This window comes from Perca fluviatilis, chromosome 6, assembly GCF_010015445.1.
Source record: "Perca fluviatilis chromosome 6, GENO_Pfluv_1.0, whole genome shotgun sequence".
Lineage (NCBI taxonomy): Eukaryota > Metazoa > Chordata > Actinopteri > Perciformes > Percidae > Perca > Perca fluviatilis.
This window is the reverse complement of record NC_053117.1, coordinates 10,211,821-10,235,323: the sequence shown is the minus strand read 5'-3', so window position 1 is coordinate 10,235,323 and position 23,503 is coordinate 10,211,821. Positions and strand designations below refer to the sequence as shown.

The 23,503-nt window shown below is 39.9% G+C and overlaps 1 protein-coding gene across 3 annotated transcripts in view; it reads left to right on the top strand.

Annotated features, from left to right (window-relative positions):
* The window catches only part of unc5db (unc-5 netrin receptor Db), a 396,816-nt gene that overhangs the window by 283,644 nt on the left and 89,669 nt on the right, over positions 1–23,503 (top strand). For 2 of the 3 annotated variants that reach the window (XM_039803693.1, XM_039803694.1), the window contains 6 exons: positions 1,621–1,801; positions 2,564–2,731; positions 15,659–15,823; positions 17,279–17,311; positions 19,476–19,661; positions 22,971–23,333. In XM_039803693.1, the coding sequence (XP_039659627.1) occupies positions 1,621–1,801; positions 2,564–2,731; positions 15,659–15,823; positions 17,279–17,311; positions 19,476–19,661; positions 22,971–23,333 (1,096 nt within the window). The remainder of the gene's footprint in view (positions 1–1,620; positions 1,802–2,563; positions 2,732–15,658; positions 15,824–17,278; positions 17,312–19,475; positions 19,662–22,970; positions 23,334–23,503) is intronic. The other variant, XM_039803695.1, reaches the window with a different exon arrangement.

Sequence of the window (23,503 nt, the reverse complement as noted above, 5' to 3'; positions counted from 1 at the left end):
TTCTCAACAGTTTGCATGACGGCCCGTGCTCACGTCAAGTACATTTTTTTATACATCACAAAGTGTCCGTGAAAACCAGCGTACACAAGCTTTTCGTGCATACGCAACGTTTATACCTGAGGCCCCAGATCCTACATTTTCCCTGATGCATCTTGTTAGCATCTTTAATTCGATCATCCCTACCTGACTAGTCTATATCCACGACGTTCCACTTCCAAGATTGCTCCGTTGCCGATGGAAATTCTGTTGGATTTCACTCATTTAGGCTGGATATCCGTTGCCTTGGGCTTCCTTTGTATTGGCATTTTAAACTACGGTCGATTTATGAGGACTATGGTTACCTTTTCTCAGATCCCTGCAAGGATCTGCCTTTTCTGATGCACGACTAAAACAACTTTGAACGCACACATGTTCCACCAAAACAAGTTCCTGGTTGAAAGTTGAGGATCGAGTGTCTCAGATGCAGCTGGGTATGGTACATAAAATTGTTTATGGAGATGTTCCCAAATATTTTAGAAATTATTTTAATAGAATAAATGAAGTTCACAGGGACTCCACTAGGGGTAGCTCAACAGATTTTTGTACCCGCAGATGTAACACTAATCTGGGCAAACAGTCTTTTCTTTATGCTGGAACTACCCTTTGGAACTGGATACCTGGTACACTCAAGACAGTAAGAAGCATAGACAGTTTTAAACAGGGTTTGAAAGTATGGCTTAGGTGCCAATCATAGTCATTACCTATTTATATTGTTAATTTTTCTGTATAATATGGATGAATTTGTTTAATGTATGATGAATGATTGATGTGTGATCTGCTGCCACTCCCCCTGCCCTTATAGGGACCACAATGGAAATAAGTCTTTGGGCTTTGTGTCATCCCTGACTATTTATGTATTTTACTGTATTACACAGAGTATTGTTTCATATTTTTATATTTAAGTAGTCAAATCAAATCAAAATCCCGAGGCTATTTTGCAGAGGCGCCCAAGACGATTGTGATTGGATTAAAGAAATAAATAATAAACCAAAGCACGTTTTTCTCCCATCCCGGAATGCTGTGTGGACTAGCCAGACCCTCCTCCGCAGCGCTGTGGAGGTAGGTCTGGCAATGGGATACTACTACCTGACATACTGCCACTCAAACTCCATGCCTCCAGTTTTTAGTGCAGGCTTTCTGTTAAAAAGATCCAAGACGAGATAACCAGAGATAACCCCAGTGACATCATCGGGGAAGTAGTCCCCATGAAGGACAAGAGTCAGACAGTTAGCCAAACTTAGTTGTAAGAGAAAGCAAAAATTAATAGCAAAATTACTACTTACTATTATTGCCAACATTTTCACCTGTACAAGTTAACCTCCAAATAAGTGCTCTAGTTAATCTTGCTATACTCTTGGCTTTACACCCTGTCTCATTATCTTTTTCTTGTCCTGTCAAACTTTGTTTTCTATCTCAATTTCAGTAATTACAATGAAACTAAAATAATAGGGCCCAAGTTGTAATGAAACAAATGATCTTTTAATTTTGATTAATGATTTAGAATGGATATTTGATGGTTTTTTTTGTTTTTTTTTCGCAAAGTGCATCATATCTCTGTCCTTTATTACCTCTCTTGTACAGGTGGAATGGCTAAAAAATGAAGAGCTGCTGAGCTCCCTGACCGATGACAACATTGACACCCGTGCAGACCACAACCTCATCATCAACGAGGCGCGACTGTCTGACTCGGGCAACTACACCTGTCTGGCCAGCAACATCGTCGCTAAGAGACGCAGTGCCACAGCCACTGTAATAGTCTTTGGTACGCTGTCCTCTCAGCTGCTGTTATTTCCTGTTACAACACATCAGAGTGTACTGACACACTGCTTACATGGCGCTTCAGATCAATTTGTTTGGTTTCCTGCATTCCTACAGAAGTGATTAAGACACCCATCTCCACGTCTCCACTGAAGAGCGATGTATTATTCAAAGACTCAATTTACTGCCTCTCATTTAAACTCCATGTGTACTTTATGAAAGGAAATAAGCCACTGTGTCTTAATCTCATTTAAAAGGAGTGTTGCTTATTAAGTATTTATTTGACGGAGGCCTTCCAGCAATGCAGGTTCTCCAGCTTGGATAAGGCTGTTAAACATTTAGTTTCCACACACGTAAGACAGAGAGATCATAGAGTAAACTGCTTCAGTCAGAGCGCTAAGTGGTCGACTCCAACCTGTCGACCAGTAAGATTCAACGTCGCCTTTAGAAATGGCAATTTCTTTTTATTGATGTTTTCTTTGCTTTCACACAGTTTCACGTCTTTATCTTAATCCAGGAGCAAGGAACATTGAAAAGGCAATTAGGAAAGAGGGAGCTGCATATCCACAACAATGAAGGCGCTGTGCTCAATCAGCTCAAGCCGTTTTGCATTGTTGCCTTGCATAGCCTTGGAGACTACATAATAGTTATTAACCCCAGCTCTTGTTAGAGTATTAACTATGCCAGAGTTCTGGAAAAGTAAAATGTGTTGTTGTGCACTCACTATACCTCTTCTTACTCTCTAACTTTGTTGAACTCCTTCCAGTGAACGGGGGCTGGTCCCTGTGGACAGAGTGGTCGCCCTGTAATGTGCCATGTGGACGGGGTGTCCAGAAGCGATCTCGAACATGTACTAACCCAGCGCCTCTCAACGGTGGTGCTTTCTGCGAGGGCATGTCTGTACAGAAGATCACCTGCAACGCACTCTGCCCAAGTCAGTTCCATTTAAACTCTGAATTTCTGCATAGAAATAATACGTACAACTTTATGGAGTTGTACAAATACAAAGTTACCTTTCTCTAGGTGCCATATGTTATCAATACTTGGTTTAGAATGATTAAGCTTGCATGGTAATGATCATGACAGGCTGCCAGACATGTAAATACAAGGGCTGCACGATATTGGAAAAAAAAACTGACATTGCAATAATATAATTTTTTGTGATATATATTGCAATATGAAAAGATATTTTTACCAGATGACTTGAATAGCGCTATTCAAAAAATTCATAATTTACGAATTTCCGGGTTGAATTAGTAGGGACTTCAGCTGCATAGAACTTATTTTTTTCTTCTTATGTGAACCATCCTTTCTTGAACTTTAATACTATACAATTGGTTTGACCAAACACAAAAGCAACCACTGTAACATGATACATTGTAGTCATATAATACTCTACTATCAATCCAAGCTAAAGTCAATTATATTAATAATGCATGCATGTTGCTTCACATAAAATAAGAGGGCTTACTTATGTTGCTCCCCACCTGTTCCTCGCTCATTTTCAAGTTGTGGTCGACGACTAGGGGGGCCTGCTTTGGTTGTTTGATAAATTGATAAACATTGATTGTGATAGGTGGTTTGCGTGGCATGCAGAGCCTGCATGTCAAGCACTAGCAAAAAACTCTGTGTATCCCAGAACCCTTAATCAGAGTAAATTAGTTGGACCATAGTTGGGAGACGCCTGGTTTCTTTAAGCTAACTCACCCCACTTTTTCAGACATATTTGCAGGAAGAAAAAAAAGGTCTTATATCCGGACCAATACTGTACTTATTCATGCTTTTAGCACAGTTGTTCTTTTCCTTTTTGTTTTCAGATCTATTGCCAGCTCTTTGTAAGGCACTTTGTACTATCACAGCATGTCACCCACATTAACATGTCATACATTATCAATTGCTGATATCCACAGTGACTGATGAGCTAATATCCCTACTTCTTTAGCATTACAGACAACCAATTATAAGGATTGCAGGGACAGAGCCATGGTGACCATATTGACCTGACAACATTCCTGTACCACTGTACTTATCATGTGAGAGAGAGAACTGCTGCATTGCAGAAATAAAAAGAACATGGAACTGATGATGGAAAATAAAGTGACTAGAAGAAGCAGCCGTGAGAGAGGGGATATGACTCATTGTACTGTGTGATTTAGGGGAAAAAGGTGAGCTGAGGTAGCTCTTGATGAAATAATTTTTTTTACCTTACAAGAGCAACCAGAGAGGGATTTTCTTGCTCTGACTAGAAGGGTAATCACAGAGGTAAGGCTTATCTTGTAGTGTGAATGTTGGATACATTCAGGCCCATCAATTGACAGACAATTCTGCATACTAGAGTTGTATGTTTACAACCCTTTTCTTAAAGACAGGGCTGCTATAAAGTCAAAAATAGTAATATTGGTCTGGTTACTCACAATAGTCAGAGACAATCAGTCCCTCCAGGATTTCGTGGCCTTTTTTTGAGATTGTTGCGGCCCAAAATGCCTGATTTTGCGGGAGATTTTGTAAAAAATTGTGATAAAAGTTGCAATGTAGATGCGGGAGATAGTGAAAATTGCAAAAACAAATTGCGATCTCTCACTCCCGCTTGGTCAGTGGCACTCAGAGTCACATTATACTGACATAAAGTCTGGCACGTGGGACTGCTGGGATTGGTTGAAGTCGCGGGAAACTCCGGTTATTGGTCAAATTTGCGTAAAAAGTTGCGGTGATTGGTCAAAATTGCGAGTTGCACCAAACTCACAGTGATTGGTTGAATTCGCGTGAATTGGCACGATCGCGAAATCCTGGAGGGAATGGGCGATACAAAGAATTGCTAGCAGCTCTGTGAAGCTGTATGCACAACAGAGCATTAAGTTAAATGCTAACATGCAGCACATAATGTTTATCATGTCAACCATATCACCTACAGTATACATTTATATACTCTAAATTTGCAGATATGGTCAATTTAAATATCTCCTCCCTATGTTGATATAAATGTTCTAGGTTTATTTTAAAATATATTTGCTAATGCATATTAGTTGTATATGAAAGTAGTTTTAGGGCACATTTACTCTAGGAAACAGTTGTCCTTTAGCTCTTTTCAGATCGTAAACGACACTTCGGCTGCATACTAGCTTGGATCTGCAGGGTTTTACTGGCTCATCGTGTTAATAGACTGGCAGACTCCGCAAGGAAACACCAGGTGCTCAATGCATGGTAACCATGGGGCTAATCACAGGTTGGTTTATAACAAATAGTGGCAATACTAGTCTTTGCTAACCAGTTATTGTTCATAGCTAAAGTTAAATTAGCATAGTCATAACTCTAAAACTTAATTTAAGTTCAAACTATATATAATGTTACCCGATACATCCAGTCTTTAGCCGAAGCCCTGCCATGCAAAAGCCCTACTGTTCTGATAGTCTGGATCAATGGAAGTACATTTCTAGGATAATTGCCTGACATTCAACATCCGGCACTTGAGCCACGCTCCGGATGTCCCTCACCTTCAGTTCTCTGTGTGCTATCGTTCTCAAAATCCCTCGACTTCTGTAAACAACAACTAACTTTGAGCTAGCAAGCTACACACTGAAAATGCCAGGTTTTGAAGGATATTTGGATTGTGCAATATGGCAGGCATGCTTGGTTCTTTCAAGGAATGATTGTAAATATTTACAAAGAATATATTTATATGATTTTGCTATGATCCAGGAATCACATTTATTGTGCAAAGATGTGGGTCGATTGGCCAATAAGTTTTATCACCCTATTGCAACTTCATCTGCAGCTACAAAATGTAAAAATGTAAAGGAGTAATGGTATTGTGTAAACGCAAACTAAAATTTTATGTGATTGACTCCTGGGTGGATGATGCAGGTCGGATAGCCATTGCCAAGATTTGCATAGATGGGAAAAACATTGGACTTATTTCTGCTTATGCCCCTAATGGCACTTTTTTTGAACTACTAACTAAATCCTTGCTTGATCTCACAGGGTTTCACTTAGTTCTAGGAGCAGATTTCAATGCGGTGTGGGACAGCGGCATGGACAGAACAGGTGGCAGTGAGACTAGGGACCAATGTCTTGTGTCTGAGGCGTTGCGCCACTGGGCATCCGAAAAAGGCATGGTCGAAATTTGGCATCTGCTAAACCCTTCCCTAAAAGACTTCTCATTTTACTCAGGGAGACATAAATCCTTCTCGAGATTAGATTTTATCTTTGACTCAAAAGATCTATTTCAAAATATTCAAAACGCACATTTCATTCCGGTTACCTGGTCTGATAAACCAATATATTGTTTGGTCACTGTTCGCTCGTCTTCCACTAAAGCCCCCAAGTGGCGTTTCAATTCCTCCTTACTGCGAGGTGAAACATTCAAAACTCAGTTTGAAACAAATTTTAGCGAATTTTTGGAATTTAATGTCGGCTCTGTTTCCGATCCGAGAATACTTTGGGAGGCAGTAAAAGGCTTTATATGGAGTAACACCACTTTATATGCTTCAACACGAGGAATGTGCAGCCAAATTGGAAGCTTTAGAATTAAAATATTGATGCTTGATGCTTCCCTGCGACATAATTTTAACAACTACACAGCCCTACAGAAGGAACTGATTAAAAAAGAGATTAACTCTCTTCTGAGGCGCCGTTCAGAATTCCTCATGCACAAAACAAGGCAAACTTACTTAACTCCTCAAAACCCAGTCGTCTACTAGCAATGAAACTTCGGACAGATGAGCGCTTTGCTGATATTTTTTGCATTAAAGACAAAGACGGCACTATACAATGTGACCCAAAGAAAGTAAATGCCTCTTTTGCCTCCTTTTATCAGGAGTTATATAAGTCAGAAAGTAACTTTGACTGAACTTTGTTAAACTATGCCGCCTTATTACTGTTGACTCCATAAAGCTAGATGGCCCTGTCACATTGCAGGAGTGTGAGGCAGCTGTTAGGGACATGCGTAAAGGTAGATCACCAGGGCCGGATGGAATTCCACCTGAATTTTACCTCACCTTTTGGCCCCTGATCTGCCCTCTGTTATTGGACATGATCCTTTATTCAATCAGAATGGGATCATTTTCTAGGGATGTTAATTCAACATTAATTTCACTGCTTCTTAAAAAAGGAAAGGATCCAGTTGAGTGCTCCAGCTATAGGCCTCTTTCGCTTTTAAATGCAGATTTAAAGATTTATGCGAAATTACTGGCCCGGTGGCTTCAAGGCCATATGACAGAACTGGTTCATAGTGACCAGACAGAGTTTATAAAGTCTAGACTTGCTACAGATAATGTCAGAAGACTATTGCATATTATAGATGGTGCTCAAGGCTTAAGTTCCCCTGCCCTTTCACTTGATGCAATGAAGGCCTTTGACCGCCCGGAGTGGCCATTTCTGTGGTCGGAGTTAGAGTTCATGGGGGTCGGCTTGCAGTTCATTAATATGATTAAGGTGCTGTATAACACCCAACAGGCAAAACTAGCTCTTCTCCTTTTGCTGTCTCGAGAGGATCAAGACAAGGCTGCCCTCTTAGCCCTCTGTTATTCGCCCTTTCTCTTGAACCACTGGCGCAAGCCATCCATGGCTCACCCACAATCTCTCCAATTTCCATTAGGGGAACACGCCATCATGTCTCACTTTATGCTGATGATGTTTTATTGTATATAAATAACCTTTGAACATTACAGCAAACTTTCTGATTTTAAAATAAACTGGCAGAAATCAGCTTTGCTACCTTTAAATCAGGCGATGTGTAATGCTCCCATCCCTGCATCTATTCCAGTCACTAAAAGCTTCACTTATCTGGGGATAGATATCTCTTCCTCCATACAGACAATCATTAAAAACACACTTAACAAAGTTGTGGAAGATCTGGACAGGTGGACTAACCTGCCAAATTCACTTTGTGGCAGGGTAGCCATAGTTAAAATGAATATTCTGCCCATTGTCAATTTCGTTAGCTCGATGCTCCCCCTTCCCCCACCCCCTCAATATTGGAGCAAATTACAGTCAGCAATAAATAAATTTCTGTGGCATGGCAAATGATCTCGCATTAAGCTCACCGCTATGCAGCGAGAAAGGTAAGCTGGTGGCTTGTCCCTCCCAAACTTCAAATTATATGAGTGGGCCTCTCCTATCCTGGTTTCAATCTGATGCTCAAGTGTCTTGGCGAGCTTTGGAGGAGCGGATGATAGCTACTAGCATTCTGCATTCCAAAATCTCACCCCATCACTGCCGTTTGAGATTTGGTCCTATGATTTCACATTTGCTACTGATATGGAGGAGGGTGGAGAAATTGGCTGGTTGCTCTTCTGTTTGGGACCCACACTCCAATATTTAACAATGAGAGATTGTTAATTGACGATCCTCCTATTGGGGGAAAAAAAAACATTTGCACACTCGGTAATATTTATGGGGAGGGGGGATTACTCACTTTTCAGAACATATGTATTAAGCATGGTTTACCACGTATCTCCTTTTTCTTTTATTTGCAGCTGAGATCGACTTTAAAAAGCAATGGTGCCCCTTTACAGGCCCCTCTTACACCACACCCATTTCGAAAATTGTTCCAAACTGCTGGGAGTACAAGGGGTTTTGTGTCGAGACTATACTGGATCTTGCTGCGGTATGCTTACAGACCCCTGGCATTGGACACGGTGTGGAGGAGAGATGTTCCAGATGTGGAACCTACATTTGACTGGGATAAAGTGTGGATCAGTGTGGGCTTAGCATCCAGAAACCCTGATCATCAGCAAATACATTACAATGATATACACAGGGTATATTTAACTCCTAGGAAGTTTATTTTTTTTTTTTTTTTTTTTTTTTTTGTCAATGCAGCCTGGGTTACATTGCAATAAGAGAAAAGCATTGCTGGCTGTACTTACGGCTGCAAAAAAAGTAGTTACCACACGTTGGAAACCTCCACATTCGCTCTCTTTTCGAGGTTGGGTTTTAATATATTTGGATATTGTCTACTTGGAGTTGTCGACAGCTAGAGTCCACGGAGCAAAAGAGTATAGATAGAGGCTTGGCATTCTCTTTTAACTACCCTCCGCGGGCTTCAGGTTTAATGTGTTTTTTTTTTCTTCTTTATCTTAGTTGTTAATCATACGTTTCTGTGTATATGTATAGGTAGGTATGTGAATATATGTTTTGCACTCTATTTTTGAGGCGTATACATACCTGTATGTCTCTTTAAAATAAAATAAAAATTTTATCACAAAAAAAAAGAATATGTTTATTTATATATATTTACTCTATGGCACGTTTTGGGAAAGATTGGTGGGATTGCTATGGACAAAGTACACACGGCAATACACTTGAGAGCAAATTACGTTTAACTATGTATCCAGGTAATTTAAATAGCTCTTGTTACTTAATTGTGTGAAGAGTTAACTTAATTTGATATGTTATGTGGCGTTTTGATTTCCGGGGTGTAAATGTTTCACCAAAATACATTTTCCCAAAATACTTTGCAGAGTCACCGTTGCTGTACTAGAACCACAGCGAATGATTGTGATTGGTTTAAAGAAATTAGACTTTTTTTCCTCATCTTGGAATGTATGTGTATTGTAGCCAGACCTTACTCCACAGTGCTGTGGATATAGATCTAGCAATGTGAGACTAATGTTTTAGGAAACTCACAAACAGTAAGAATCAGTCTCTTGTTTATTGATTTGCACTGCGCCTCGCCCACGTAGGAAAAAGTTAAAGACAATTCAATTCATCTCTTGCAGCGGGCGTGTGCATGTGACAAGCACGCCCGCAGCAGTTTCACAGGATTGCACCCGCTTGTCGCTTCTGCTGTCAGATTGCCTGCAGCCCCCTACCTGCCCACTCGCTTTCCTTTCATTGAAAATAAATTGCTAGACGTGTCAATGGCTCCCTGTATGAAAAGACCTTGATTCAGGCAACAACATTCTTTATGCCTAAAATATATGTATGTAGGCCTAAATCTCACATCTGGACAGATCTAAACTAGCAGGAAAAAGTCAGTTATAATATAGTAAATGGCTCCTAAGTGCATCTGCATCAGAGGTTTTCTCTGTTGTGTACATTCAGTTGCGAGATCGGTTTTATGAGGGAAGAGAATAGGAGATTATTGGAACAAATAAAGGGCTTTCAAAATAAGCTTTTTTGCTTATTATCAATTTAAAAAGATACATGCACAACAAGAGACGTGCACCACTTAAATTAAATTCATACTTTCGTCTTTCTTTGTAGAGTAATGCCAGAAACAACGGTCTAGTCATCCAATCCAGTGCAAAGTCCACCATTGACCAAGTGAGACGCTTGAAATTTAAAAATAGATGTCTCTGATGAGAATGAGAATACAAAAAAGTACATAAGGCTTTAGGACAAAGTGGTTAACATTATATTTAGCAGCTGTCTTTCACTTTGATGCATTGCGTTAATGTGGTTTCCAGCTTGAATGCACTCCAATCTGCATGTCTATATGCATTATCAACATCTGTGAAGTGAACATATGTTGAAGGTCTATAATTTGTCTACATGCCTTGTCACCTCTGTGCAGATGTTTGGCCCCTGTAGACCTGGCAGTCCTAGCACATTGCTGCACATCCGTTATACAAACGTTTCCATATTGTCTTCTTTTACAAAGAGCTTGGAAGCTTGAAAGCTGGGGTTCAGAAGCCAGGTCGTCCAATTTCTTCAGTTTGCAAGGCTTTAGACTGCCAAGGTGCAGATGGGGACAGACAGTCGGGTCTAGTTTAATGCATCAGGGAAAGCCAGAACAGGATGAGAGGGATGTGAAACTGGTAGAAAGGTCAGATAGAGGGAATTAGGAAGAAAGCTTGCACAAAACATTTGTAAATGAAGTTGAAAAGGTGATTTTTTTTTTTATTATTTTGGAGCAATGTTCTGATGAGTGGGCCCCTTATTTGTCTTGGAGACATGCACAAGGAGGCACATACATGTGCATAACATGCACGTGATAACATTTCCCTGCCTGTTTGGCGCTATTCCAAAGATCAACAGTCAGTGGCATTAACATGCTTAAAAAAACCTGGAATGTGCCAACAAAAGGCAGTCTGCAAGAATCCAAACCTTTTTATCCCATTGGTGTAGTATTATGTTGTACAAATAATTCACAGAGTTATCCACTATATTTGGCTTTATTGCAGAACAGTCCACTCAACCTGTTGGCCTGTTTTTTTAAACCGTGTCTACTTTCTCATCTAATCTTAAAATGCTCTACCTCCCTATTGATGTTAGGGTCTAAAAAAAAAACATAATTTTTTGTCTAGCTCTTGGCTAAAGTTTCATTCCTTTAATCAATAAGGGTAAATTAGTTTCATTTTCCTATATTGTGTTGTAACTAACTTGTACACTCAAGTTTTATATTTTTGCACATAGTTTTTGTAGTAAAAATTACCAGCGACATGCATCTTTTTATGATGGTGGCAGAGAAAATGACACTGTCAGCCACCTTGGATTTCTGTGCAGGAATAAGTCTGATGTGGTGTGTGATCAATAACACTGACTCAGCTTTTGCTTTTCAAGGTGCTGTAATGTCTACCTTTCAGAACTTACTTTCTGGCTCCTAGCCTGAAACAAAAAGTTTTATTTCTAGACACTGCCTGATATGTAAGTATCAAAGTTTTAAACTAGCTGCCGCTGCCAAATAAAGCTGTCAACCTTTGATGCGGCCTTTAGAGTGAGAGAGGGTATATAATGTTTACAGTGTGGAGTTCATATGAAAAAACAATCTAGTACAAAAGAAGAGGAAAAGGAAATTCTTACTTAACAGCTGTCTAAACTGCTGACTGACAAACTCATCCAGTTATGACAAGCCAGCCAAGAGCACTGCCTAAATGATCATCTGAGTGCAGGGAGAGCACAAAAGATGGATTAAGTCAGAGGCTGCACCTTGACAGGGCACATAGCCACTTAACAAGAAACGACAAAGGGAGAAGAGAATACTGATAGAAATTAAGCTCATATTGTGGAAATGAAATTGCTAGGAAAGAACAGGTGATCAAAACTAAGTCAATGCAGATCTTGTCCCACTGTGTATTTGTGACAATGACATCTACGTCTAGTTAGACATCATTTAAGTGATCTCTGGCTCCTCATGTATCAGTTACCATCATCTCATGAACTGGTAGTAACAGTAATATGAAGATAATTTTGGGATATTGCAATTACATTTGAAATAGTACATACTAAACACTCATAGTTTATTTTATTTTTAAAACTAGCGCAGTACCTATTTGGAACAGGAAAGAACCGCTCATCCAAACAACTTCACGCTCAACGCTGCGCTTCCTTGGGTCCTGAGCAATACACCTGCCATGAGATAGTTGTGTCCCTTAGCAATGCTAGAGTAGTGTTAATTTTATCACCTATTTTTAATTGAGTCTTAGTCTTGTGCCAAATGTCCTTGTTAGTTTTATTCATATTTAGTCATTCACATATCTTTTTTTGTTAGTCAAGTTTTAGTCGACTAAAGGTCTTGTCATTTTAGTCTAGTTTTAGTCAAAACATTGTAGTATTTTTTTAAATAAATAATTTCTGAGATTATTTCTGATAACCATTTCAGTCAAATAGTTATATAAAAATAAATTGTATTATGTTATATAAATATCGAGCCTCTTCCTTATTTCACCAGTAAATTCCTGTTAAACGACAATCTGCATGCATGGGAAAAGGATATTTTACAATAACTTTGAATGCAGCACGAAGCTGGCGAGGCATATTTAAAGTACTTACGGTACGCTAACGTTACCTGCTGTCGAGTGTAGTATTAACTGTCTGTCTCGTCTTTTTTCGTCAACAATAATGCATGTTGATTTAGCTTTAGTCAGCGTTTTTGGACATTGGCGCAGTCTCGTCATCGTCTCGTCTTAGTCATGGAAAAAAAGGTCGTTGACGAACATATTTAGTCTTGTCTCGTATGACAAAATTAACACTATGCTAGAGTATATGCAAATGGTTAGCTATTTGGGACCAGGCTATGTCTGGGAACAAAAGCAATAATTTTACATAGCTGATGCTTGAAATGTTTGAGTTTGCTACAATGTAACATTCCCAGTCTCTCATTCTTCTTGAAGGTACTGTAGCGAACAACCGAGAGAGCAAGGTGTACCCAGCATGCCATTCGGCGGAGTAACAGTTATTAGAGGCCCCCTGTTAATACACTAAAATTTTTTTTTTTTTTTCTCTTTTTTTTACAACCCAATTTAAGTTAGATCGGATAAATGTGGTTGAAAAAAAAAAAAAATTCTTACACATTTTAAAATTTTTTTTAATTAAATTTTTAAAAAGAATCATTATCCTGTCAATGATAAGTGTAGTGTTGGATGACTATGATTTTCACATCTGTCAAAGACTAAGTAAAAAACAGGAAGTGATTTGTGCACTTACTGTATCTTACTGCCACAGTGGCAGCAATTTAAGCAATAAAGTACAACAGAAGTACAACTTTTGCTTTGTTTTATATCGTGACTGAGGACATATTCCTGATGACTTTGACCTATGGCGTCATGACAAAGTTTCACAGGGGCAAATCCATGTACAGAACAGTGAAGTGTCTACTTCTCCTGGCTCAGTTTGGCTCTTTAGATCTTAAAGATCATAGTTCTGTAGCTGAAAGAGATAAACCAGTCTTGTAATGAGACTGAGTAAGACCAGGTTGCCATTGCAGAGGCTTAAAACCGATACACACTGACAGGTATCATTAGATCTTACAGCTAAAGAAACCATCTTTTTTTATTAAAGTTGTATACATAAATGTCCATTGAGTTACTATCTATTGCAAGTTTATGTAACATGACAGGGGTTAAACCTATAGTTAGTTCATGAAAACTTTACCATGTCATTTTTTAAACACAGAAGTTGTATTGGTCATGACAAGTTGACATTAAATTAGTTTGGGATGTCTTTGTAATGACAACTTGACATTAACCAGGATGATATTACCAGAGGATGTCTTTGTCATGACAACTTGACATAAAAGAAAATCCACCTCTTTTTGTATTCATGACATGTTGACATAATGATTTTAATAATTAGATGTGCAAGGTTAGAGACCAATTCTAGCATTTGGTCAGATAGATGTGTGACAGGATATTTCACAAAACTCGCTGTCATGACACTATTATGACAGTGTAATGGATAGATTCTTAGACCTCAAGTAAAGTGGTACCATTTTTATTTGTCATTAAGATATCATAATAATAATAATAATAAATTGAATTTATATAGCGCTTTTCACAAACTCAAAGTCGCTTTACAGGGTAGGTATAGATAATGGATGGATAAGACTTGCTGTCTTGACACTATTATGACAGTGTAACTAATAAATATTTTGACCTCAAGTAAAGTGGTACCATTTTTATTTGTCATTAAGATATCATGAATAAGACTTGCTGTCATGACACTATGACAGTGTAACTAATACATATTTTGACCTCAAGTAAAGTGGTACCATTTTTATTTGTCATTAAGGTATCATGGATAAGACTTGCTGTCATGACACTATTATGACAGTGTAACTAATAAATATTTGACCTCAAGTAAAGTGGTACCATTTTTATTTGTCACTAAGATATCATGGATAAGACTTGCTGCCATGACACTATTATGATAGTGTAACTAATACATATTTTGACCTCAAGTAAAGTGGTACCATTCTGATTTGTCATTAAGATATCATGAAGTGCCATCGCACAACAAATTATCTTCCTAACACATTATCATGTGATGTAAAAATCTTTGTTGACAGAAGTGTTATGTAGTTGATACCAGTGTGAATTTGGACCAGAAACAGAAGAAAACTAGATTGTTCAGAGCCAGAGAATTGAACGTCAATAAAGAAACTAGAAAACCAGGATAAAGTTTGAGAAGTGTATTAATATACACAGAAATATGATGGGCTAGTTTTATTCTTTGTTTGTTTTGCAAAAAAAAAAAAAAAGGAAAGTATCCACCAGGTGTTAAAAGTGCAGTCATTACAGGTTGTCAGACTGTATCTATTGTTTACCAGTAGGCAGATGAGCTCATTCAACAGAATCAGAGCAACAAGTCATAGGGGAACTGTCAGGAGAAACAATATGCATACACTCACCAGCGACTACGGTCAAACTCCGAAGCACTCAGCATTATCTTTGCAATATACAAACACATGATTTGCATTTTAAGTAGCTGAGAAGAAACCACAAACAAATGTGGAGTGTGGGTAGGGCTTGTGGTACATCACAAGGCTGTATTATGGGCATAACAACTGCTGCCAAGAAATCTTCAGGCGCCATATGGTCTCCCAATATTTGTTAAGCTAAGCATGATGAGCTTTTCCTTGATCAAATGACAGAGCATGGCGGCGGAAGTCCAGCAATTAGCATGTAACAGGCTGTCTTGGTTTCATAGCTTTGTATCAAATCCCATTATATAAACAGGCCCAGGGGATATTGCGCAGATAATGACCAAACAGGAAATATTTACATGTTTAATGCAATAAAGCACCAATATTAAAGTTAAGACAGTGTTTGGACATAAATATTTTTATCTTAAAGAACATTTTAGGAAATGCCTTTAAATGCTTTCTTTTCAAAAGTAAAATAGAGCAAGATGAACCTCATGTCTGTATCAGGATGTGTTTTAGCTAGCTTGTCTTAAACAGTGGAGTCAGGGGAACAAAAGATTGCTGTCAATCTTTTTAGTGAAAAAAGCAAATAGCATAGTTATCAAAATGTTGACATATTCCTTTAAGTCTCTTAAGATATCTCATATGAATGTTAATCAAGCTGTGATGATTTGCATGCCTCCTCAAATTATTTCTCCTTGTCTTTCTTTTTGGTATCTGCAGACACATACCATATATCTGTTAATATCTTTGTCCCCATTTGTCCTTATATTGCAGTTGATGGAAGCTGGGATGAGTGGAGCGAATGGACCCTATGCAGCAGCCAGTGCGAGAAGCAGCGGAGTAGGGAATGCAACTCCCCAGCACCCAGACACCGCGGGAAGATGTGCGAAGGAAACAGCGAGGCCACTGAGAACTGCACAGATGGACTGTGTACCCTGAGTAAGGCCTTTCTCCCTGCTGGGCATCATTATCACCATCATCATTATTATTGTAATCACTTTCCTACCATTATCACCATCATAAAAACACTCACAGTAACATGGCAAATCATCACAACCATTTTTGGACAGGAGGTGTGTGTTAAAAAGAAATCACACTGTGGGTTGACACATGTCCAGTGCATGTTAATGTCAGCGCTCTTTCTCCTGTGTGCTGCTCACTTGACATATCGTATGTCATACAGAATCTGCCACAGGGTAAGAAGTGCCGACATTAACTCTTGAATGATGTGTGACGTTTGGAATAAAATTGCTTGTTTGGGTCATGTACATGCAATGACTTAAACAGTTGAATTCTTTACTCCCTAGTGTGAACACTAGTATGAATAATGAGTACACTATAGGCTGAACGATTAGTTTCAAGAGTGAAATCTTCAAATAACTAGGGGCACAAATTTGTTTGTAGCTTGTGTCTAAATAAGCTGTAGGGCGACCAATGCTAGCAAATGTATGCAGCCATAGCATTCAGCTTGAGCACCCACGGAAAATACTGAGCACCCACGTGTGCCAGACTGCATTTAAAATTAAACATTGCAGTTGGTGCTAAGTGGAGCGTCTGTCATAGTGTGATTGGTTATGTCGGTGGCATTGATTCTTAATTTCCCACAAAGCTGATCGCGGTTACATGTCAGTTAAACTTTTCATCTCCATTCCTATCTGTATTTGTGAGAAGTGGCGTTGTCCTGAGTTGAAAGAGCCTACTTTACGGCTTTATTATCGAGTTAATAGGCATGTGTGTTTGTGTCGGCCACTGTCCATTTCCTAAGGTTCTGAAATGCAAACAATTTTTGACTACTTTTTTTTTTAAAGGGCGTGAGCACCCACGGAGGAAAACATAAATCAGCGCCTATGTATGCAGCTATTGAGCATGAGAGACCGTGTTAGATAGTGAACAGTTTTCAAATCCGCCATTTCATTTAAACTTTTAAGCACAACTTATCATTTATAGGTTTACACTTATCACCGAAAGGCTTTGAATCTGTGAACTAGCTTGTCATGTCAGTGAGACTAATGTTAGCTTAACAGCTTTAGTGTAGCGATGACAACAGTATGGGTTGTCGGTCAGATATTGAATATAGAAACGTGTGTGACTTTATCCCTCTTAATTAAATCAACCGTGTGTTTTGGACTTGTCTACTTATTAGCTCACTCAAAGAGTCAAGCCTTTGAGCAGTTTGCAACTCACCACCTTCATCTATGGTAATATGAAGGCAGTAATTATGCCTGCCTGGCCATTATCAGATACTGTATATATCGTCAATGAGTACAGTCAGCAGAAAAGCTCCTCACTAGTGTTGGATCTGAGACCACACTTTTTAGTCACATCACAGAGGCTCGGACTTTAATCACCACTTTCCTCTCCTATTTGTCTTATTCTATCTCTCTGTCTTTGCAGATCGAAAGCTGCTACATGATGTTAAGCCTCAAAGTGAGTCTTCCTCTGTGGATTTATTCATCTTCAACTTCCGGGCCCCACGACTGCCATATGTAATGCCCGGAATTCTGGGGGAAAGAGATGATATTTAAAGTTAAAAGTTAACAAAAAAAAGGAAAAAGGAATGAGAGTCATTTGCTTTCACTCAGTTCTCTCAGTGGAAACATCAAGAAATACCACCATGTAGTTCACTTTGACCTGACCAAATGCTCATTAAGCATTCATGTCATAATTCAGTGCCTAACTTTTATGGACAAGCGTGACATCACAGCTGTGCTTTTACTTTGTGCCAGGAGATATATTGGTTGTGACAAGTGAGCATGTTCTATGTTGCGGAGGATTAATGGGTTGTAATCATTGCAAATGAGCTAATTTGACCAAATTACGGCGGTGTCCTCACATTCCTGTGGCGGCTTTCAATCACTCGCTGGAGTAAGCTTGGCTAAGTGATTGTCAGGTGTTAGCGTGAGTGCTTTCATTAACCTGCCACAGTGTAAATGTCATTCCTCCTGCTTTCTTCGCAGGCTTTAAGGAAAGCTTGAATGATTGAATGGGCAGTGCATTAAGCTGGTATCTGGCAAGTGATCACCCTGGTAGAATACTCTAAATTAATTTTTCCTCTGATTGGTCTTTGCAACAACTGGTGACCACCAGCTACACGGTATGGGCTCCAACTGCCTGCACTGTGAGATATCTATCACAGCTATTGGATATAGACCGGTGGGTCTAAAGGCAGTTAGGCTAATCACCCTCCATGTTAGCAGCTTGAATGTGAAATGTAACAGTTTAGAGCAACGGTGCATAATGTAGCATAGAGAGATAAGACAGATGGTCTGCTCCATCTTATCACTTTCCATTCTTCTTGTTTCATTGCCATCCTGGGGCCAGAGTAACACATTGTAACTCTTGCCTCTGTTTGACCTTGAATGTCTACATAATAACAGTATTGTCTCAACTGCTTTTCTTCCATCTCCTCCTCCCTGTTTCTGGGTCTTTATTAAAACAACAAAAACAAGGCACTTTTATGTGAAACACTTGAAAAAGCCTTTTCTCTTTTCTGGCAATGCTGCCCTACTCACATTGAAAAAAGGAAAGAGTCGGTTATTGGAGAAATCTCAGAAGAACACATTTACATTCCATAAATTTGGCCTTTTCCTGTTCCCCAGGTAATGCAAACTCAAAACTTCCTCCATGTTTACCTGCTGTCTTGATACATTTAGTATGATGTATATTTATACAGCACTAATTCCATCAGAAGAAGAGTTATGTCAGATGTCCCCTCCAAACGCGTTTTTGTTTATGTTACCATAAATGAAACTCAAAACTTCCCCCATAATTTTCACATTTAATGACTTGCAGCCTACCCTCTTTAGGCAGGCTTCTAATGTGAAAAAACACCAAGAAGTGTTGAGTTTTGATGAGGATGGCTGAAAAGTGCAGACCCACCGAATTAGCATTGCACTCCTACAACATTGTCGTAGTCACGATGGACAGGTTTGAATTAAAATATATTTTGCAGAACCAGTGATGTTGTCTTTTTTAGTTCACAAGCTTCTTCCTTGTCAAAACCTGGCGCCAACAGTACCCAAATTGGAACTCGCTCGTCAACAGTTTGGTCTGAGTTTTTGGTGTGTTATGCTAGTAGTAGCTAATGGAGCATTGAGTTGCTAATGTAAAGCAGAGATGAGGAGTGTGAGGTCTGGAAAGATCACACCCCCATATTTTTTTCATTTGGTGTCTTAGCTAACACTGACTTGAAGCAATTTATCAGACTTTGCTAAGCTCCCCCTGGAGCCACAAAAACGTTATATTTCATATGCACAGAGGCACTCCCCAACATTAAACAGACATTGTTCTGTTCGGTGTAGTTACCCTTTATCATCGTTCAGAGAGTACGACAAAGACAAAATGACTGGAATTAATTATGAAGGCTCAATCGTATTGAACTGATGCGGTGGAAATGGACATTATACAAAACGTACACAAGGTAATTCCACCCCTTTGAAGGTTTCCTTTAACCGGCCTTTATTAGCGACAGGCCTTTATTGGTTTGTGCTGGCTACACACCATATTCTTTGAGACTGCCATTATTTCAATACTGTTTTTATATAAGAATTTACAGAAGCTCTCCTTTTTTCATATGTCTCCTGTGCTTCAGGTATGGACAGCTCGAATGATGTAGCCCTGTACTCTGGCCTGGGAGCCGGCATCATTGCCGTGGTAATCCTCGTAATAGCCATCATGCTGTACAGGAAGAACCACAGCGAGTACGGTGAGGATGTCATTGACTCCTCTGCGCTCACTGGGGGTTTCCAGTCTTTCAACTTCAAGACCACCAGACAAGGTAAGAGAGAGTGCTATCAAGTCTACGCTGACACGCGCCGACAACCACAAGGCCAAAAGGCAGCTCATCAAAGGCCTCTGTGACAGGGCCACCCTGGTGATTGACGGCATTTGTTTGCAGCAGCATGGCATGCAGCATCCCTATATGCTTAGGATTTATACTTCTATAATCAGTGAAAGGACCTGTCCTTCTATTTTGACAGACCTGCTTCTCTGTTATTGTGAAGCAGGAGATAATCAATCTGATAGAGACCGCTCCACCCCCTTCCTCGTGGACCACACATTTGACTGTCAGGCAACCAATCTCCTCCATCAGATTAAACTGGCCTAAACCACTGATGGATAAATGTGAGGTGTATGGAACAGTGAACATCAATTCCATTTTTGTTGTGCACAGCAATAACTTCTGTTGGTTATGTGACTGCAGCTGTCCCGGCCAGCCTTGCTACAGGCATTCATATTACTGTCACTGACATTTCTGGGTTAGCGCAAGTGATAGCCATCATGGCGATGGGTGATCCATTCTTGCCTCAATGACAGCACTGTGAGAAGCCCTGCTGGAGCCCTTACTGTGCCCCCGGCTCCCCCAAGGCCTGGGAGTTGGTCAAGCCCCACCCCTCGTCATGCCATTGGAAGGGTGTGAGAAAAACAGGGGGCTGGTAGGAGCTGGGTCTACATTCAGCAGGTCATCAATCCTATTTAAATAGGCCAGCTTTCCCCGCAGCCTGCCTGCTGTGCCCTCCACCGGCCACAATCACTCCTTTCCATTTTCCTCTCTATCAGTCCGGCCGAGGTTCCACATAAAATGTAGAACACTTCCTCAGCCCCAGTTTGCTTTGAAGAAAGTTGTTGAGGCATTTTATATTAACCTACTTCTGCTGCGATTGCATTGTTAACATTTAACCGTTCTTTTCATAAACAAAGCAGGAAATTAGACAATTCCTCTAGGAAGGAAACACTTCTAAAATTCAAAATAAAAGTGTGTTTAATTGCAAATCAGTAGCTTTTTAATGCCTTATAATCACAAGAAGAAAACAAAAATCTTAAATACTTAAAGGAGTTATTAAATGCTTTCGGATGGTTCTCTGCTGCTGGAGCGGCTAAGGCAGAGTACTGAATGAGTCTTTGGACCTGACCCTGTCTCTCCACATTACTTCTCCTTCTGAGTGATTTTTAATCAGAGGCCCAATTCCAAACCTATCCCTCAAGGTATTCAACCTGAGGAACATTTCATTAGTTTCTCTCATCTCACCATTGCCATTCCATTTTCGCCCGCGCCATTCTTAAAGATGCACACTCAAGTGGTAATCAGATCATTCTCCACTCGACCGGAGGGGAGAAAATTTAGCAGTGATCGAATGGCAGCTGCAGAAGGGTAATACCCATTTGGCTGCAGCTCTGAACATGAGCTGAAATATCTGCAGTCGCCTGTAGGTTCGCTGTCACTATTAACTGTTTAGAAATGAAAAACGCATATTTTCATTTTTTCATAGAACATTATCCTTTTAGTAGTCTATATCCTTGACGTTCCACTTCCGGGATTGCTCCGGTGCCGCAGGAAATACCGCCGCATGCATGTATGTCCATTTCCTTCCGCTTTCTTTGTGTTGGAATTTTAAACTCCGGTGGATTTATGAGGACTATGGGTAACTGCTTCTCCGATCTCTGCAGGGTAAATTGAGACAGCTAGCTAGACTATCTGTCCAATTTGAGTTTTCTGTTGCACGATTAAAACAACTTTTGAACATACACGTTAATAAAAAGTTCCTTCCTGAGGCTATTTTGCAGCGGCTCTGTGCGGACCTTAGCATCGCCCATGGCGATTGTGATTGGTTTAAAGAAATGCCAATAAACAAGAGCACGTTTTTCTCCCATCGCATAATACTATGTGGAGTGGCCAGACCCTCCTCCGCTCCGCAACATGTGGATGGTCTGGCAAAGGACACTATCCTTTTAGCAACTATCTGAATATTTTATTCCATATTATATCTTCCTATTGTTTGTATCATTTTGTAATGCAAATGCAATCATGCAACATAAGCATTAACACATGCAACAATATTAATACTATATACATACTATATATATATATATATATATATATATATATATACTAACATGAAACATACTTACTGTTAGGGCTGAATTGATGAATAGATTATTGGATTTGGTTATCAACAAGAAATTATTGCCAAATATTTGGATAATTGATTATTCATTTAAATAATTTGTCAAGTAAAAAGGGCATGCTTATCTCTGTTTGATATCATTGTAAAGTGAATATGTTTGGGAAACTGAAGTAACGTGTAAAAGTTTTAATGATTAATTAATTAATCAAGAAAATAATCAACATATAAATTGATGATTAGTTTCAGCCCTATTCGCTGTAATTTAATTTGAATAGGTGTGCAGTTACTAAAAATGTAATACATTTCTGGTCATATTCCATATTGTGATGTGTCAAGAGTTTTGTTGGAAAGACAAAACAACAGGAAAAGAAGAATTTTGAAGAACAAGCAAAACCAACACCACCCCCAAAATGCTCATTACAAATCATGCCCCCGGTAATTAATGATTTCCCTAAAAATAAAACAACATTAGCCTCCCGCTTTGTACCCCTCACCAGGCAACAGCTGGGCAGCAAGGACTCAATGACTTCACTGTTATCTTGGCACGTCTTGTCCAGGGGCACTGCACATCTGAGTCTGCCAGATCGATGCGGCATGCTCCTCGCTCTGTTTGGCAGCGTCGTCACATCTAATGGCCACAGATTTAGACCCCCCTCCACAGGCTGTTGGGTCCACACTGGGAGCTGAAGGGCTCCTCTCATTTACAGAGCAGTCACCTACACCCCTCCTGGCCCTCCCTTCTGTCCTTCATGAGGACGACTCGTTGTCCAGAGGAGCTGAGTCCAGCAGATGGATGATGGAGATCAAGCTGTGTGTGTGCTTGGTAATTAAATCTAACGCTTTGACCGTGGCTCTGAGCCCTGGACCTTCTGTCCAGGTTGTGCTCCCTTACCTCTGATGCAGTGGTTGCCTGCCCGGACATGTTGTTTTAATTAACTGGTCAGCTGCAAGAAAACCAGATATGTAGCTCTTAAACCTCGAACTAGATTAATGTTACCTAAGGATATCCAGGAATTTGTATTCATTCTTGAGATTAAAGGTGATTTTAATATCAAATATGCTGTCTGCTTTTTGTTAAACATTAATTTACTGTATTAAAGGAGTTCCCTACATAATGCGAGTCCCATGTCAGCAGGGGTTTTAGGTGACTGTGTGGCTGTGCTATCTCTCTATCTCTGTAGGCAACCCCCTACTTCTCAACTCCTCGATGCAGCCTGACTTAACAGTTGGACGGACATACAGCACGCCCCTCTGCTTCCAGGACAGCACAGACAAAGATCTATTTGACCCCCTGCCAGACATCAAGGTCAAAGTTCAGAGCTCCTTTATGGTTTCACTAGGTGTGGCCGAGCGGGCAGAGTTCCACGCCAAAGCCTCCGCCGAGACCTTCCCGCGGGATCTGAGCCGGGACTACAGCATTACCGTGGATAGATGCAAGCAGGGCCTGCTCACCCTCAATGGGCCCTTCAGCACTGGAAAAGAGCAGCTGAGGACCAATGGCGTGTTCGGCCACCCCGGAGGACGCCTGGTGGTGCCAAACACCGGTGAGCTTCACAGAAAGTAGATAAAAGCACAGTCTGGGTCTTTTAGTAGAAACATCACTGCCTCTATGTTTTTTATATAATAATGAAAAATAGCCTTTCCACTATGCTCTTGGTTTCCATAATGAGATATTGCAATAACCGCTCATTATAGAAGCCATCATAAGCCAGTG